The 16,734-nt window shown below is 30.2% G+C and overlaps 2 protein-coding genes across 3 annotated transcripts; both read right to left on the bottom strand.

Annotated features, from left to right (window-relative positions):
* Positions 1 to 358: 358 nt before the first annotated feature.
* On the bottom strand, positions 359 to 3,685 carry LOC139992512 (uncharacterized). The gene is made up of 5 exons (XM_072013407.1): positions 3,432 to 3,685; positions 2,657 to 3,212; positions 1,592 to 2,571; positions 1,280 to 1,505; positions 359 to 1,183 (listed from the first exon to the last, which is right to left on the bottom strand). Exons 1-5 carry the CDS (start codon positions 3,524 to 3,526, stop codon positions 404 to 406), a joined length of 2,637 nt encoding a protein of 878 aa, XP_071869508.1. The 5' UTR covers positions 3,527 to 3,685; the 3' UTR covers positions 359 to 403.
* A 1,437-nt stretch (positions 3,686 to 5,122) lies between these two features.
* On the bottom strand, positions 5,123 to 16,689 carry Rme-8 (receptor mediated endocytosis 8). 2 transcript variants are annotated; one of them, XM_072012468.1, is made up of 18 exons: positions 16,338 to 16,689; positions 15,512 to 15,779; positions 13,609 to 14,454; positions 12,803 to 13,246; positions 12,299 to 12,709; positions 11,636 to 12,201; positions 10,597 to 11,512; positions 10,166 to 10,522; positions 9,893 to 10,084; positions 9,301 to 9,813; positions 8,632 to 9,210; positions 8,129 to 8,558; positions 7,776 to 8,058; positions 7,487 to 7,700; positions 7,233 to 7,418; positions 7,017 to 7,157; positions 6,699 to 6,939; positions 5,123 to 6,612 (listed from the first exon to the last, which is right to left on the bottom strand). In XM_072012468.1, exons 1-18 carry the CDS (start codon positions 16,403 to 16,405, stop codon positions 6,497 to 6,499), a joined length of 6,771 nt encoding a protein of 2,256 aa, XP_071868569.1. In that variant the 5' UTR covers positions 16,406 to 16,689; the 3' UTR covers positions 5,123 to 6,496. The 2 variants fall into 2 exon arrangements, with proteins under 2 accessions (XP_071868569.1, XP_071868570.1); XM_072012469.1 differs by having other exon boundaries at positions 12,803 to 13,171.
* Between the last annotated feature and the right edge of the window lie 45 nt (positions 16,690 to 16,734).

Raw genomic sequence — 16,734 nt, 5'->3', positions numbered from 1 at the left:
AAAATCGCGCAATAATAATTTACGTTAGTAAAAATAGTAATAATAATGTGATAAAGTACCAATTTACAAAAAGTTAATCACTTTTAAATACATATCATCAACTATCATGAATAAGTATAAAATAAAATAAACCTAACGTATTAAAGGATTTTGTATTACGTGAACGAGGTAAATCCCTGAGCAAATATACAAATCAATTTTTACTATTTCCTAAAATGGTCAGGTGATTCCTTTATCAACTTCATATCACATGTAACGTTATCGACTCAAGATAAATACGACATTAGCAACAGTAATTGAAATTGAAACTAAACGCAGGCGAATCTGTTAACTAAATTTATGTACCTACATGCACAAATTATCTTAGTACCTAATATTTATCTTATTCTATACATAAAAAAAATTATTCAAATTCAGAGCATGCTATATCCACACTGTAAGGTTCTATTTCTTGTTGTATCTCTACATACTCCTGAATTATAGGATTATTTTGTTCGTGCAAAGCAATATGCTTTAGGATATCTTTCTTCCTTGCAAAAACTTCATTGCATTGTTCACAAGACAACGATTTGGCATTATGTGTTTTAGTGTGCTTGATCATGTCATTTTTCTGAGAAAATGTTCTACCACACGTTTCACAAGCAAATGGTTTCTCTCCAGTATGTATTCTCTCATGCACATTTAACGTTCCTCTACGCGTGAAACTTTTATTACAATATATACATATATAAGGCTTAATCCCAGAATGAATTTTTATGTGTTGATTAAGATTGCTTGAACATTTGTATTCCATTTTACATATTTTGCAAACGTAAGGACGTTCTCCGGTATGTATTCTTTCGTGTATAAGACGTGATTCTTTGGAAACAAACGATTCTTCACAATATTGACACATATACGGTCTCTCCGAAGAATGAATGGATTTTTTATGATACATCAGAGAATTTTTGCTTGCTAATTTTTTTCCACAAATATTACAATCGATACTTATTTTATCTTCTTTATGTGTACGTTCATGATTTAATAATATCGCTCGAGTTGAAAATATTCGGTCACAACTCTTACATTTCCATGTAGGTTTATCGATATGTTTTTTTTCTATGTTTTCTATAGTGTCTTGTTCTGTATGTTTTTTTCTATGTAACTTTAGCTCACTCATTGATTTACATGTGTGTGTACATATCTAGAAATAAAATGCATATGTTTTTACGTAATACTGAATGCTATGAATTATTAATTTTGAATGCTATTAATTTGTTTCTAATAATGGTATACTCACGCTACATGTATATATACCATCTCTACTATTATGACGTTTAAGATGTGTATTCATGTTTCCTTTACGATTGAAAGCTGTGCCACAAATTGGACAGACATGTTTATTCAAACCATGAGAAAGTTTATGCTGTCTTAGTTGTATTCTTTTGTAAAAAGCTTTGCCACACTTTTCACAGGAGTAAGGTTTATTTCCATTATGTTGATTCATATGTTCTCCCAAATGAAATCTGAATTACATATTTAACAATTATTGAAAAATACAAAATTGATGATTTACTTTATGATATAGTACTTAAAAGTTTTAGAATGCTACCTAGATCTAAATGCATTTCCACAAATGTCACAAATGTGTCGTTTCTTTTTTGAATCATCTAAATGAGTTCTTTTATGACCTCTTAAATTATTGGAATGTTTAAAACTCTTTCCACATAAATCACATAAATAAGGTTTATCTATTCTATGAGTGGCTTCATGTACATCTAAACTAGACCATTTTTCATAGCTTTTATCACACATGATACATTTAAATAGAAGTTGACCTTCATGACAGTCCATAATATGATTTAATAATTCCTTTTTAGTAATATAAATCAAACCACAATGGCCACATTTTTTATTGGTTTCCATTGATGGATTATTGGTATTGTAGGTATCTTCATGATTATTGCACTGTTCTTTGTTCATAATTATTTTATCAGTAATTTGATAATCTTTTACTTGAAGAAATTTACAATACGAAAGTTTATGTTCAACAAAGTGTTTCTCAGTTTCAAAATTTGCATGACAAACATTACAAGTTTTTGTTATAAATTGAAAGTTCATTATCTTTATATTATTGGATTGTTTATCATTCATATTATTAGCTTCTTTTTCCTTCTGTACAACTATTTCTCCTCCATCACACAACATTTTGTGATTTTCGAACATCTCTTGTGTTTTAAACATATTTTTACAATACAAGCATTGAATTTCATTATTTAATATTTTATTGTCTGAATAATCTTTTGTTAGTCTATCTGTACATTCATCTTCTTTAATTTCCTCATTATGTAATGTAATAAAGCTATTTAATTCAGATTGCACTTCTTTTCTTATACTATTTTGAAAACTATCTTTTTGCACATTGGCATTTTCCAAGTCACTAAATTCTTTAGGAACATCCTGATTCATAGAAATTTTGTTAGAAGATAATTCTACAGATGTAACATCAGTTGTTTCATTCATAGACATTTCTTCATCTATTTCTAAGGAACACTTTTTTGCTATGGCACTATACTTATGATCATAATTTAGCTGTAAAATAATATATACATTTGATCTTAATATTATAATACATATATAGTAGTTAAATATTAAGTTATATATATTAGCTACTTACTTCTGCATTAATATTCAAAAATTTTTTCAACCTCATGTCTGTTCTTAAAGATGTTATAACTAACGAATGTGCAACTTCTAATTTATTATAGCAATTCATGCACAATTTCTGTGGCATTATATCTTCCATATCAACCATGATTGGTAAATGTAAACTTATTTTTTCTCTTAGCCTTAGATCTATTCCTTTCAGTGAAAATATTTCTATACCATCGAAACATGTTTCTTCACATATTCTACATAAATTTGAAAATTTAATACTGATTTCATGATACTGATCCATTTCAACATCCATATCACAATATGATAACATAACATTATCAGTTATTTCTGTTTGTTCATTTTTATCAAAGACATTTTTTGAATCCTTTCCAGCAATAATATCAGATTCAAATAATGTTGGAATAGCATGTTGATCTATTATCACAGGATCTGTCTTATTTATGAAATAACGATCTTCTATATGATGAGAACATATATAATAATTTGAATACAATTCTTCATTAGATTTCATTAAAAGATCCGTTCTATCACACTGATGTGCCCATATTTTTGAACTGTAAGAAAATAATATATAACAAGTTATAAAACAAAATATTTAATTTCTAATAAATAAAGAAAGACTACTAATTAAGTATATTATTTTACATAATGATTATTATGATAATGAAGAATATTATTTGCTTGCAAATTAAAAATATGTATAACTACGACTAGTATAATGAATGAAATATTATTTTTAAGTAGTGATTAATTTATAATTTGACAAGACTTACGTATCACTGTTCGGAAAGTGAATGAATTTGACATTTGTCGAGTCTTCATTATCCAAAGAGTATTTACAAGTTTTGGCAGCGCAAACTATCTTCATGTTGAACACTTTAATTTAAAAATGATAAATTTTATGTACTTTTTTGCTAATTTCTTCATTAAATCTATAGACTAATCTATTATATCAAATTTATTATCGAGATGTTGTTAGTAGTTGTATTATTTGATCACAGACAATGATTTCATGTACAGAAATTATAATTCTAGTAATACTTAAAAGATGGCGTTAACTAGCTAGCTATTTTCGATTTGTACAGAGTACTGATTTTATCTTCCGAGGATTAAATTTCTATTATTATCATAGATGATTATAATATATATATTTTTACACATAAAACTCTGTTTTATGTTAAACCATTCGATTTTTTTAAGAACTTAGAAAAATTAATTTACTAGATAACGAGTAAAAAGGTTTTGAAAAAATTATAATTTGTCGAAATCGGTTGATACGGAAATAAGCGACAGGCATCCAAAGATGTAAGAATCTTTAAATTTTAGACCGAAAGTCGTAAAAAACTGCGATTTTGACCATTTTTAACCGTTCGTAGCTCATAGTAATGTTAGTCCATTTTGATGAAATTTTTGACATATACATACCTGTATAAATCTCCAAAATGTTTACATTTTCATCCTAGGCTCAGTTAAAAAAGTTGTAAAAAGCGAGTTTTAATCTCTTGCTGGAATGCACGACTTCACAGTAGACCTACGTTTACTCAATTCAAAAACAGTCTAGACAAATTAATTTCCTAACAGTCCGAGAACAAATGCTTAAATATGGACGTATGCAAAGTTTAACAATAATAACATATGTATATCTGAAAAATGGCAAATTTCCCTCAATTCGTTAAAATAGTGTTTACAAACACGACAATAAAATTAGAAAAATCACGTCGTTTTACAGTCGATTTTCGTTAATTGTACCATGTGCAAAATCATTTATTTTCTAATTATACGTACAATAATCTGTGGTATAACTTCTTTCATATATATATATATATGAAATATATATATATATATATTTGTATGTGTGTGTGTGTGTCTGTTTATATACAATATCTTATTCTCAATCTTAAGAACTCAGGTGCAAATACATAAAAATGACTAAGGCTCTTCCATATTTGTTCACACAGTTGCTCGACTGTCAGTAACAATATTACACAAAGTACAGCAAGAACATGGCAATCAGTTTTTATACTCTTTTTGTATTTCGTTATGATCAACGTTTCGATCTCTTTATTTTTTATATCACTAATAACATTGTTTCTTTTCCCATTTTTCTAAAAGAAGATTCGATCGATAAGTCAAGTACACGATGAAAAAAGAATTGTAAATATTTCATAAATTTGCGGTCTGCCGGAAACGAAGGTTTGAAGTCTAAAAGGAACTTAGTTGTTCGCCTTTGTTCTAGAAGTGCAGGTATAGAAATATTGTTTTATGTCCCGTCCATCAGGCACGTGAACATTCTTACATTCATTACATATTACATTCTTGTTATCAGAGGAACTATTACTCTTAGCATTTTTGTCTTTGTTACGTAGTTTTGTTGCTTGATTAACGCCGTGAACACTCAACTTATCGATTCAAAGTAGCAAAAGTATATTACAATACTGGTGGATGGCAAGTAAAATACAACGCATAGCGTGTTTCTTTTTCTTTTACTTTTGTTTTATATTCCTAAGTTCTACGGATGTCCGCCCGTATTTGCTGAATGATCGCTTTGTTAGAATACTAGAAATTGATATGAAAAAGAGGAACTCCCTACTCATGGAATCTAATCCATTCGATAGATCCTCGTTTAGTATCACCGAGAAGTTTTAGCGCTTTTTTTCGGCCTTAAGCTTACATAAAACAAGCTATATGTATAACAAAGTACAATATACGTGTGTGTGTATATATACATATATGTGTGACATTTCAAAAGTAAAGGATATACATTCATATATTGTATATTGAAATAATGAATGAATATCGCTTTAAAATATATAACCGATTTTGTTTTAAGATTATGTGTTTAAAATTTCTTATATTTGTTTGATTTGTTGTAGACGTTCGATATACGCTCGTAATTGTCGTGTTTTCTTATAAGATTTCTGAAGAAAACAATGTAACGTGAAATTATCGTGAAGAAATAATGATAAATCATTTTCATACAGTTACATTTTCGTTACTTTTTAAAATGAATGAAAATAGCGCATTTGTGCTTTTATGTGTATTACATATCTAAACGCTCTTGAATTTTTAAATTTAATGTATATAAAAAATGAAAGCATTTTGCCATATCAAAAAATGCGATTAGATCGTGAAGATACATTCAACAAATATAAATTTAATGTTTTTATAGAATGTTGATGGTAATTTAAACAATAAAATTTTCGTTGATACATGGGACACCGAGCAGTTGAAGTTGGACCAAGTTCATATGTATATATTGTATTTATTAGTAAGTATTTAAAAATCTCTCAAAGTAATATTAATCACATTCAGATACAGCAACAACGCTAAACATCGAACGTATTATTCCTTCATTCGCCAGGAATGTAAGTTCGTTTGTCACAATAAGATGAAAAATCGTGTCGGAAGATTTGCTAAGTACAAAATGAAACGCTGTCTAGAAAATTTTTACAATCGACGAGGGAGATTTTTTATTTGAGGGACATTTTCTAGAAAAATTTGTTTAGTAATAGACTTTCATTGAATACTATCTTTTGCCACACGATGATGTCTCTGTAAAGAATGACATATCTGACATAATTATATAATTTGCCTATATAGCATAATAAAAAGTATCATTGTATTGTGATAATCTTAATATAAATGTAAATTCAACAAAAACATTATTCGTTTGATAAATTCCTTATCTTAAGGAGCCAAAAATCACAGGCAATGTAGTCTTTACATCGGTACCGATTTACCGATTTACCGATAGGAATTTCCAGAAGTGGCATTTTTACTGCCTATTTCCTTCTTTTTTTTTCTTTCTTTCTTTTTTTTAATTACGATGCTACCTATATCAGATACTATCATTTCTATTAATTAAACTATCTTCTTTGTCGACTGGGGGTGGGCCGGTGGTTAATGTGGTACTGGGTCCAGCCGTTAAATAACCAGCAGACACCGGCGTTCCAGCTATATATTATATAATTATTACATTCGTATGTTTAAATATATTATATTTAATATAGAAATGAAAATAATTGATATGTATATCGTACCAGTAAGGTAACCAGAATTAGTTGTATTAGAAATAAACAGATCATGTCGCTGATCTTTGTATTCCGCCCAGACACTTGACTTCTCTAGTATCGCATTTACTTTCTCACCTAGCAACAAGCTTCTGGTCATTGCTTTTAAAGCCTTGACTATTTGAGCTTTAGCAGTTGCAGGGTTTTCAATTACGTCCAACCGTCCTTCTAGTATATTTAACAAATAAGGTACCATTTCAGCGTCCAATGCCTATAAGGAAAAATTAACAAAAAATGTTCTTGAATTTATAATACTGATAGAAATAATATTTGATGTCTTGTATTTACCTGTTTTATAAGTCTATCCTCGTTAGTCGAAAATAATCTATTCAGCGTTTCGCACGCTATTGCTATCATATCTCGTCTAGATTGCATAGCATGTTTCAGTGGACTTATACATTCTGTTTGACAAATAGATGATATACAAATCTGTAATGTTATTAATTAGTGTTGTTGATATTAAATACTATTTAATATTTCATAAAGAAAAATTAACGAACTCACATCGCTTGCTGCTAATTGATGAAGTATTAATATCGCAGTTTTATATACAGATGGTTGATTATTTTGCATTGCCATTTGTCGGCATAGTCTAGGTATGTGTCCTAATGATGGAACTTGATCTGCTAAACTCGGTTGTGCTTGAAGTAAATTTACTAGCGCTTGTGTTGTTAATTCCAACATATCCGACTATTTAAGGATATTATTAAATTAACCAATATACTCATATACTATAACACATCAAAGTGTACACTTACATCAGTTTTCTCCTTGGACATAAGGGCTAACGTCGTATCCATAAGTTCGCTTAAAAATTCCTTAGGTTTCCTAAGAGCCCACGCGGGACTGGCTATAAATAATCTAAGATATACACCTCCGACTGCGGGTTCATTTGTTGCGATATCAATATTACTTTGAGTATCAGGTAACTTTAATATTGCATTGGAATTTCGTCTTTGTAACATGTAATATCTGAAAAAATTTATTTTGCCTTAGATAAACGTAATTAAACAAGAAAATAAATATTTTTAAAAAATGTTTATGTACTCGTCTTTTAATTCCCCAACGATCCTCGACACTCTAGCTTTGGCATTATCATCCCATATTAATTCAGGATTCTCGTGTTTTGTTTCAAACATATGCACACATTGTTTCGGAGCATCCCTAATAGCTTCACTAAATAATCTGGGTAAAAATCTAGACAAATCTAGTTTTACTTTTGGTCCAGCCAACTTATCAGACGACATTTTGCCAAGCAATTCTGCGGCTGTTTCGCGTATCTGAGTGTTACTTGAATTACAGAATAGATCAAGAACGTATACAACAGCCCCTAAAATTTTCATAAATTTCGTTTTGAAAAGAAAGGTATAATTTTAGATATGGCGCATGTTTAATTTTACCTTTAGACAGTGCATCTTTTACGATCTTCGTGGAGCTCATCAGAGCATACAAAGTTTCCAATATTAGCAACTGACACTCCTGCAGAGAATTTAAAGCTAATAATAAATGTACTATAACCTCGTTTGCCGCGATATCGTCTACACATTCTTGGTTCTTTGTAACATTACTAATAACTTCAAGTGCGTTTTTCTGTATAAACTTGAAGTTATTACAACTCAGAAGTCCAAATAATAATCTGAAGTGTCCTATACATTGTAATTCAATTCCTGGATTATTTTTTATAACATTTTTTAATGCTTCTAAAGACATAACAATATGTTCCAATTTCTCTTGATCCTTCTTAGCTAATGCCATATTGCCCACTGATGTCAAATATTTTGACGATTCAGACAAAAAGTCAAGTACATTAATTGTAAAACTTTTGGGGTTCTGAAAAAATATTTTTTTGTTTTAAGTGAAAATAATTTTTTCATAAGAAAAATATTGCATAATGTTAAATTACCTCTATAGGGAAATTGGGTTGTTCATTGTATACTTTTACAAATATTTCTCCAATAATAAGTTCATCGGCATGGACGCTATATTTAAAGTCACTAAAATCATGTTCAAAACTATCATTGCCATTTAATCTTTCTTGTCGTTTAGCTTCTAAGTATTCGTTCAATTCTGCTCTCGTTCCGTTATCCCAAATCAAATATGGATTGGAGCAATTCGAGTTTAAGATTTTTAATATTTCTTCAGGTTTATCCTTCGAGAGTTGACGAGCTAGATAAGGCGTTAATAAACTTTCTAACGCGGCAACAGTAACAGGATTAACAGGTGTTTCATTCTCTCCTGTCATGTAACCACCTAATCTTGCACATGCTCGAACTGCTAATTTCGCTAAATTATTTGCCACTTCCTGACGATTTTCGTCTTGATTTCTTTCAACGCCACCTTCTTCCAACGTGTAATCGTAATTAAACATAAATAATAATAAATGCCATAAAGCACCAGATTGTAAAAGTTGCATTTGTAACGCACTATCCGTGGCAAGGGAAGAAACGCATTCTGTTGCCACCGAACATAATTTTGTTAAATGCTATAAATACATATCATTATAATAATTAAAAAATATATGTAATATCAATAGCGATTTTTTAACGATGTTTTCAAAATTGCTAGTACTAACCTTGAAGTGTAATATTCTACAGAGGTCTTTCACTAATTGTGGTAGTTCAATAATCCTATCTTTGCAGCCCCTGAAGGACCCAGCAACCGAGAAGCATCTAGTGATATGCATGCATACCTGCACTGCTATATCATTAAGTTTACTCGATTTATTTAGGACAGAAACGCATCGTGTATAAGCTTCTAATAAAACATCTAATCCTCCTTCTCTGCGAAGTTCCTCCGCGTTTAATGCAGAACAGTGTACTGTGTGATATGCAAGTTCGCTAGCGGCTGCCAATAATGGCGCGGATTTTGAGAATAATTGCTCATCGTCTGTTTCTAGTTTGATTGTTTTAATTAACTGCGGGTAACCTGCGTATTTGTAAGGTCTAAGTTCGTCGGAGTATCTATGGAAGAGAATGCTCTGTGTTCTTAAAATAAGCACTATGTTATCAGGATTTGGACCGTCAGTCGACCAACAACTTCGGCTACATAAAAATTCGTATGCCTGATTAACAGCCTCGAATTTATCCTATGAACAGAAAACACTTCTATGAAGAATTTAATACGTTTATATGTTGCTAATGTACATAGAATTTGATACAACTTACTCTGCCTTGTGGATTTTTATCAGGGTGATACATTTGCGCAAGTTTATAATATGATTTTCTAACTTCAGCCTCATTATGTTGTTTTCCACTGGACAATTGAAGGGCTTTATAAGCTTCATCCATTGTCATCAATGGTGGTTTCTTTTCTACTTCCTTCTTCCATGCATCTAACACATCTTTCAATAAATGTACCTAAAAATTATGTATTATTATTTTAAATATATTTTAAGAATTAATAAATAAATATTTTTAAATCATTTACTATTGGCTTACCGGTTCAGGAATAGGCCACTGTGGGAATTTTACAGTATCACAAAGATGTCTTAGATAAAATATTTGACAGAATAATTCCTTCTCTAATTGTGGGTATCTTATCGCAGGTATAGCAATGTATTGATATCTAGCCATAGTATGGCTTCTTAATTTTGGTGAGAAATCTGCTATATGCGTTGCTATTTTTTCAATAAGCATTCTTCTCATTTCAGCATTCCATATTGCTTCTGGTGTATCGTAATCACCAAGAAATATTTGCGCAAATTTTTCCGCGCCATGATTTTCTAAATAGCTAACCATTGCATCAGGTAAAAGTTGTCCAAGAATACTCCGTTGCATGATGTCTGATGATACATTCTACAATATTAAAATGTTATGTGAGACAATTGGTCTGTTTTGTCAGTTAGCAAAAATATAAACTTCACACTTACATCATCACTTCTAAATGCCTGTTTCGTATGAGTTAATTGTAAAAATCTCGCTATTGGTAAAACGTTTGAACCAGTGTACATTAATATGAAATAGAAGACACCAGTAAGATAAATTTTCGAAACATCTGCGTTATCTCGCATTATTTCACATAATAAAGTAGCTACTTTTTCAACTAAAACCGGGTCAAACGTTAATAAAAGTTGAACAATATGAGGTAGGCACTGAAGATCTGATAATAACCGCTTCATGCGCGGCAGAGGTCTAATTACCGCGTCATCAACGTCTCTACTTGGAAAATACTCGCACATTTTGATTAAAATATTTAGAATCAATGTTGCTAATTCACTTTCATTTATTACTGGTGTCCCTTTCGCGACTAATGTCCATTTTAATTGAGGAACTTGCGAAATCATTCGCCATCCGTCTAATCCTTGTGCCCAAACTTTCGTTTTGTATGTAATCTGATTTGTATGATACAATTCCTTTAAATCTTTCAAACTTATAGGACCTTTCCGCTGATCTCCGTCATTGTAATACCATTCTTTTTCCATAACCTGTTGTTGTTGTGGTCCTGCTTCTATTACATTAGTTTGTGTAGGTACAACTGCTCTAGATGTGTGTAAATGAGCCAAAGTTAAGAGATCGACTAATGTGCGTACTCCGTTTTGATCCATTATATCTTTTACATTTCTTCTATGTAATATAAGTTTATTTATGAACATGACTAGTCTATCACGTTCCATTCTATCTGTACAACGTTCCAGCATTCCTACAATATATTTTGTATCCGAAAATGGACCAATATCTTCATAGTATCGTTCATATACTATAGTCATTGCTTGCAAGCAAAGGCACTTCATTTCGACTTTTGTTGTTAATATGAATCTATGGTACAAGTCGTTAAAAAATTCATATCTGCGAAGGAAATAACAATTTATTACTTCATCTGCACAACATGATACACGTGAGAAAATTTAAGAAATAAATTTAATATAATCTGAATTGTAATCACAACAATTAAAATTCTATCATACATACGATTTTCTTATTGGGCTGTCTGGACTATCTTTTTCCAACAAAAGCCTTAAATAATAATCACCGATTTTCACTTCATCTGACAGGCACTGATACTGTACTTCAAATTCTCTATGATTCCAAGCAATTAGGGTTCCTCCTGCTAAATCTTTGTCAGAACTGAACGCGCGAATTTCATTCTCAAGCGCGGTTCTTAATTCTTCACGTGTTTTATGATTCCAAATTAAATTCGGCAGTGAATGATCCTGATTGAACTTATAATAAAACAAATTCCAATTTGCTTCCGATTTAATTCTTTCTCTGCGTTTTCTTAATACTATAGGACGTTCTTTGATTTTCTCTTTACGTTCGATCCCAATCCTAGCTCCCCAGTGTTGAAGAGCATGTTCTACATGTTTTTCAACTACACGCATTTGACGTTCGATCGCAATCCACTGTGGGCTTTTCTTATTTTTTGATGCGTGATCTATAGCTATCTTTAAATTATCACGATTGTTCAATCGTTCTTTCTCAAGAAACGAATCGGGTACTTTTTCATCGGAGTCTAAGTAATTTAATAAACCAACAGGCTGTATAAATGCATAATGAATACAAACTTAGATACTTCCATTTTTGTAATTAAATGAAAATGATATTATATAAGCTCAGTCAATAATGCTAATTTACCATAATCCTTTTCAACAGTCCCATAGCTGTAGGATGTCCTGTAACCCAAAGTCCTACAAGATGTCTACACAATTGTCTATGTGTCAACAGTCTACCATCAGTACCAATAGTAAAAAGACTATTTAATAGATGTCTTGGTAAAGCTCCTTCCGCAAGAGCAAGTTCTTGCATTTTTGCAGCTACTTCCGGTGCACCTTCTTCGATAATCGCTCTCATTATTAATCCAGCACCTTTAACAATAGCTAGCGACGGATGTTGGAACAGTTTAAAAAGCGATCTTCCTCTTGCGGCGACCATTTCTAGAAGATTATCGAAGTGTTTACCATCGGTCGTTTCACTATACGGTACACACAGAGCAAAAGTTAAGAGGTCAAGCATGGCAGAGACTACCAGAGCACCTGTACCATGATTCTGAAATATTTATAGGAACAATGTTAGCATACTACAGGACAGTAATTGCTATTGTTAAGAAAATGAAGATAAGATCAATATTTTCACACTTACAATATGGTTAATCCACATATCAAGTAAATTTTCCAAAAATTTATTACTACTGAGAAGGCTACTTTTATTTAACTGTTCTTGTCTTAAATCACAATCATCGTGCATTGGTTGCATGAGAGCACAAATACAATCTATAGCAGCTTGTGTTACACCATAATCTTGTCTTTTCAAAGCTTTCACAACTTTATGTCCAATAGCTTCTCTAAATCCAAGAAGAGTTGTAAATGCAGTAAAACCAATTTTGCTAGCAACCAATCTCCTTAGAGCATGGAATTGTGCTTCTATTTCACTGTTTGTTTCTAATTCCTTATTGACCAACGCATTTAAAGCACCAAGAATAATTTTATCTTTATTTTCAGTAAAAAGACCCTGTAAGTAGTTATTCATCATATGGTATATGTGAAGTTGTAATGTTGTTGCAGTCCATTCAAGCGGTACAACATCCTAGACAAAAAAAGAAAATATCTATTCAGCTTACTATATAATCTATTCATTTATACAATATGATCAATACAATCTATTTATTATTATAAATAAAAAAGAAATAGAAAATACAAAATATTAGAAACAACTTTTTACGTAGATATTTATTCAATTTATTATCAATCTGTATAGATAATTATAATGTATTATTTTGTATCACACATACATTTTAATAAAATTTAATGTAATTTAATTCAAATTTAATAAACTATCACCGCTTTAATGCACTGCACAATATTCATTTTTATATTTGATAATCATATAGAAATTTAATATTATATATATATATATATACAATATTAAATATAGGGAATATGTCTTACATCTTGTGTAACAGAGTAATTAAGACCACTGTAGGGAATATTTGCATTAAATCTTTCCAAAATTTCAGCAAAACTACGTCCACTTGGTGGTTGTTGAAGAAACTTAACATGAGATGTTTCAACTTCTTCATCAACAGGTAAATTAAGAGGTCCAAGTCTTTTCCCCCTAGGTACTGGATACATTCTGACATGAACATCTCTATTACCAGATGCTCTAACTCCATCCAATAAGGAAGCTAACAAAGAATCTCTATCCGTTGCAGTATAACTACGTGTTTGACCATTGAGATACTGTATAGTAAATAATTGTGGATTTTCATTGTCACGAATCAACGCAAAAATATCTGACAGAGGTCTAAGAGTACAAATATTATATGTCTGAGGATCTCTTTCCAATAAACAAGTATCAGAAAGACAAAGAGTTCTTCTCTGAGGATCTATATGTCTAGATGAATACTTATGAACAGTAAATTCTGATACACTTGTTATATGTTCATCAGCACTAAATTTACCCAACCTCTGAGCAACAAAATCATCTAATTTGATTGGTTCTTTCAAAACTTTTATGCTGATACCTAAATTGTTCATAGCTGATTCCAGCAGCTTTTTTTTAATTTCTTCCATGTGTTGAGAAGCAAAAAGATGTAAACGTCCAAATCCACCACATACAATTACAAATCCATTAGAATAATCTTTCATTGTAAGAATTCCTTCAAAATCTTTATAACAATAACTGGCTAATACCATATTGGTTGCTGGATCTAATTGGTCAAGACTATATGGTGTCACTTCTAACACAACAGGTAATCTTGTATCAGACCAATGATGTTTATAAGCTTGATACCTCTAGAGAAAATGAAAATATTAATTTAATAAATGCAGTACACATTAAAAATGGTGAATATAATAGTTTATCTATTGAGCAGTTATATAGAAAAGGGTAAATCTCACCAATTTCAATGATTTTCAAATATATGTTATGACCATGATTCTAAACAAGTGTTCCTTATAGATATAACCATCGCACGGTTTTAATTTCCAAGATATTGATAAAAATATTTTTGTTATTTTTTATCTTAATGTGAGTTAGGTTTGGATTAGCTCTATCTATGGACATGATGATATTACATGTGTGTTTGTATATATAGTTATATATAATGCAATTTTATTGCTACCCAAACTCACTGCAAAGTGATATTGACCCCTGAAAATTTGTCTATTTTTCGATTTTATATTACAACTCGCAAACTGCAAGTAAGAAGAAAAAAATATTATATATATATTTTTTATAAAAGTTACTGCTTTTAATTAGGGTAGCCAACTGGCAAAAGATTTATCAATTGTTCAATTAGAAAAAGTTACAAAAAAATATTAATAATTTTTCTAAAATTCTTTTTTTTATGTAGAAATCTTAATATTTTTGTTCATAAGCTTTCATAACTATACAGTATGTCCATTTTAAATATATATATGTGATTATTTATGCAAGTATGAGAAATATAAAACAGTGTTTTAGATGAAAGTTGCTTGACGTCATGAGAGAAGCTTAATAAGATATTTTGATTCTTTTTTGCATTTTTATTTGAAAAGATTTTAATACTAATGTAACTTTTTTTAATTTACCCTCTTTTATATAATTGCCATTTATTGTTTTATTTTCAATATTTTATTTAATTACAAAATTCAATAGGATGTTTTGATAAAAATATTGAATTACAATTAGTAGATATTATATAGATTGATATAAATGGTATTGCATGTATTAGTTATACAGATAATTGTAAACAAATATGCTACAGACTATTACATATATATTAACCATATGGCTAGGTTGATAACAGGTTTGATTAAACTTTAATAGTATCTTTTCCTGAAAGTGTTATATAAAGAATATATAACTCACCAAAATTTCTTTAGGTTTCTCAGCAAATTGGTTTCTATATTTCAGAGCTTCAGTTAATAAATGAGCTCTGTATTCTGAACTAAATTTCATATTGTCAATTTTTCGTTCTTTGCGCATTGTTATACTAAATTCATGCAGACCTAATTGATTTCTGTTTGTTGGTTGCACACTTATAAAATCTAAGTATTCCCATTTATTTGTAACTTCTAATGTAGTAGGATTATATGTTGTTATACCCATGGATCCAATTGAAAAGATACGTTTGTACCTGTTGTATAAGCATTAAATAAGATTTTTAATATTTATTTCAGATAAAAATATGTAATATAACAATAATTTAATAAATGACATTATTCCATATAAAAATATATTAATTTATGTTAGGTTCCATATAACAATGCTATTTGTATGTTAAAAATAAATAAGTATAGAAATTATTTAATTTCAATATGTTTAATTATATTCAGTTATGATATTGAATGTCAAAATATGTTAAAAATATATTATAATATTAATATGTGTTTATAATATGATAGTATTACAATCTCTTAATTGGAAGATACAAATATATAACATGTGATTCTTATTTAACTATTTTTCCTTGTATTATTATATCCCAGACAATCCAGCGTTAGGTTCTTGTTTTATTTAAAATATACACAGACAAAAACACATGTACACCTTATAATAGCAATTTCACTTTTTATAACTAATTTACGATGCTTTAAATCTTGTGTACCTATTTTATTGCCCATTGTACGTATATTATTATCCATAAAATGGATAGTTTTTGACAAGTAGTAAGAACTAAAAAACGCGAACTTACTTTCCTTTCCATGAATGTTTTGTGACCAGAAAACATGCCACATCCTGGTTATCCTTTATCGGCATCATTGTAACATGTCCTGACAATGCAGCGTGTTTATTATTATAAATAATGCTTTAACAAAACACTGGTTACTGTTTGTGAAAGATGCGTAGCGTAGGAGGGACATTCGCATACGAATTGAAAATGAATCACAGCAGAGTCATTTTCAAAATGACAGATACGAGAAACACAAAGTAAATCTGAATCACGTACGCAATGTTTATGTTTGACGTATTAGCGAATGATATTTAGGCACTATTTGATCGCATTTTAGCCGACTAATGACATTTTCGACGGCTCCATTGGACTGGGAGCGGCCATGATGCTCGGGGGTGTTAACAAACAGCTGTTTCCA

The sequence above is a fragment of the Bombus fervidus genome, chromosome 11 (genome assembly GCF_041682495.2).
Source record: "Bombus fervidus isolate BK054 chromosome 11, iyBomFerv1, whole genome shotgun sequence".
NCBI classification, from domain to species: Eukaryota; Metazoa; Arthropoda; class Insecta; order Hymenoptera; family Apidae; genus Bombus; species Bombus fervidus.
Note: the sequence above shows the minus strand (reverse complement) of the source record. Positions and strands in the feature narration are given on the sequence as shown.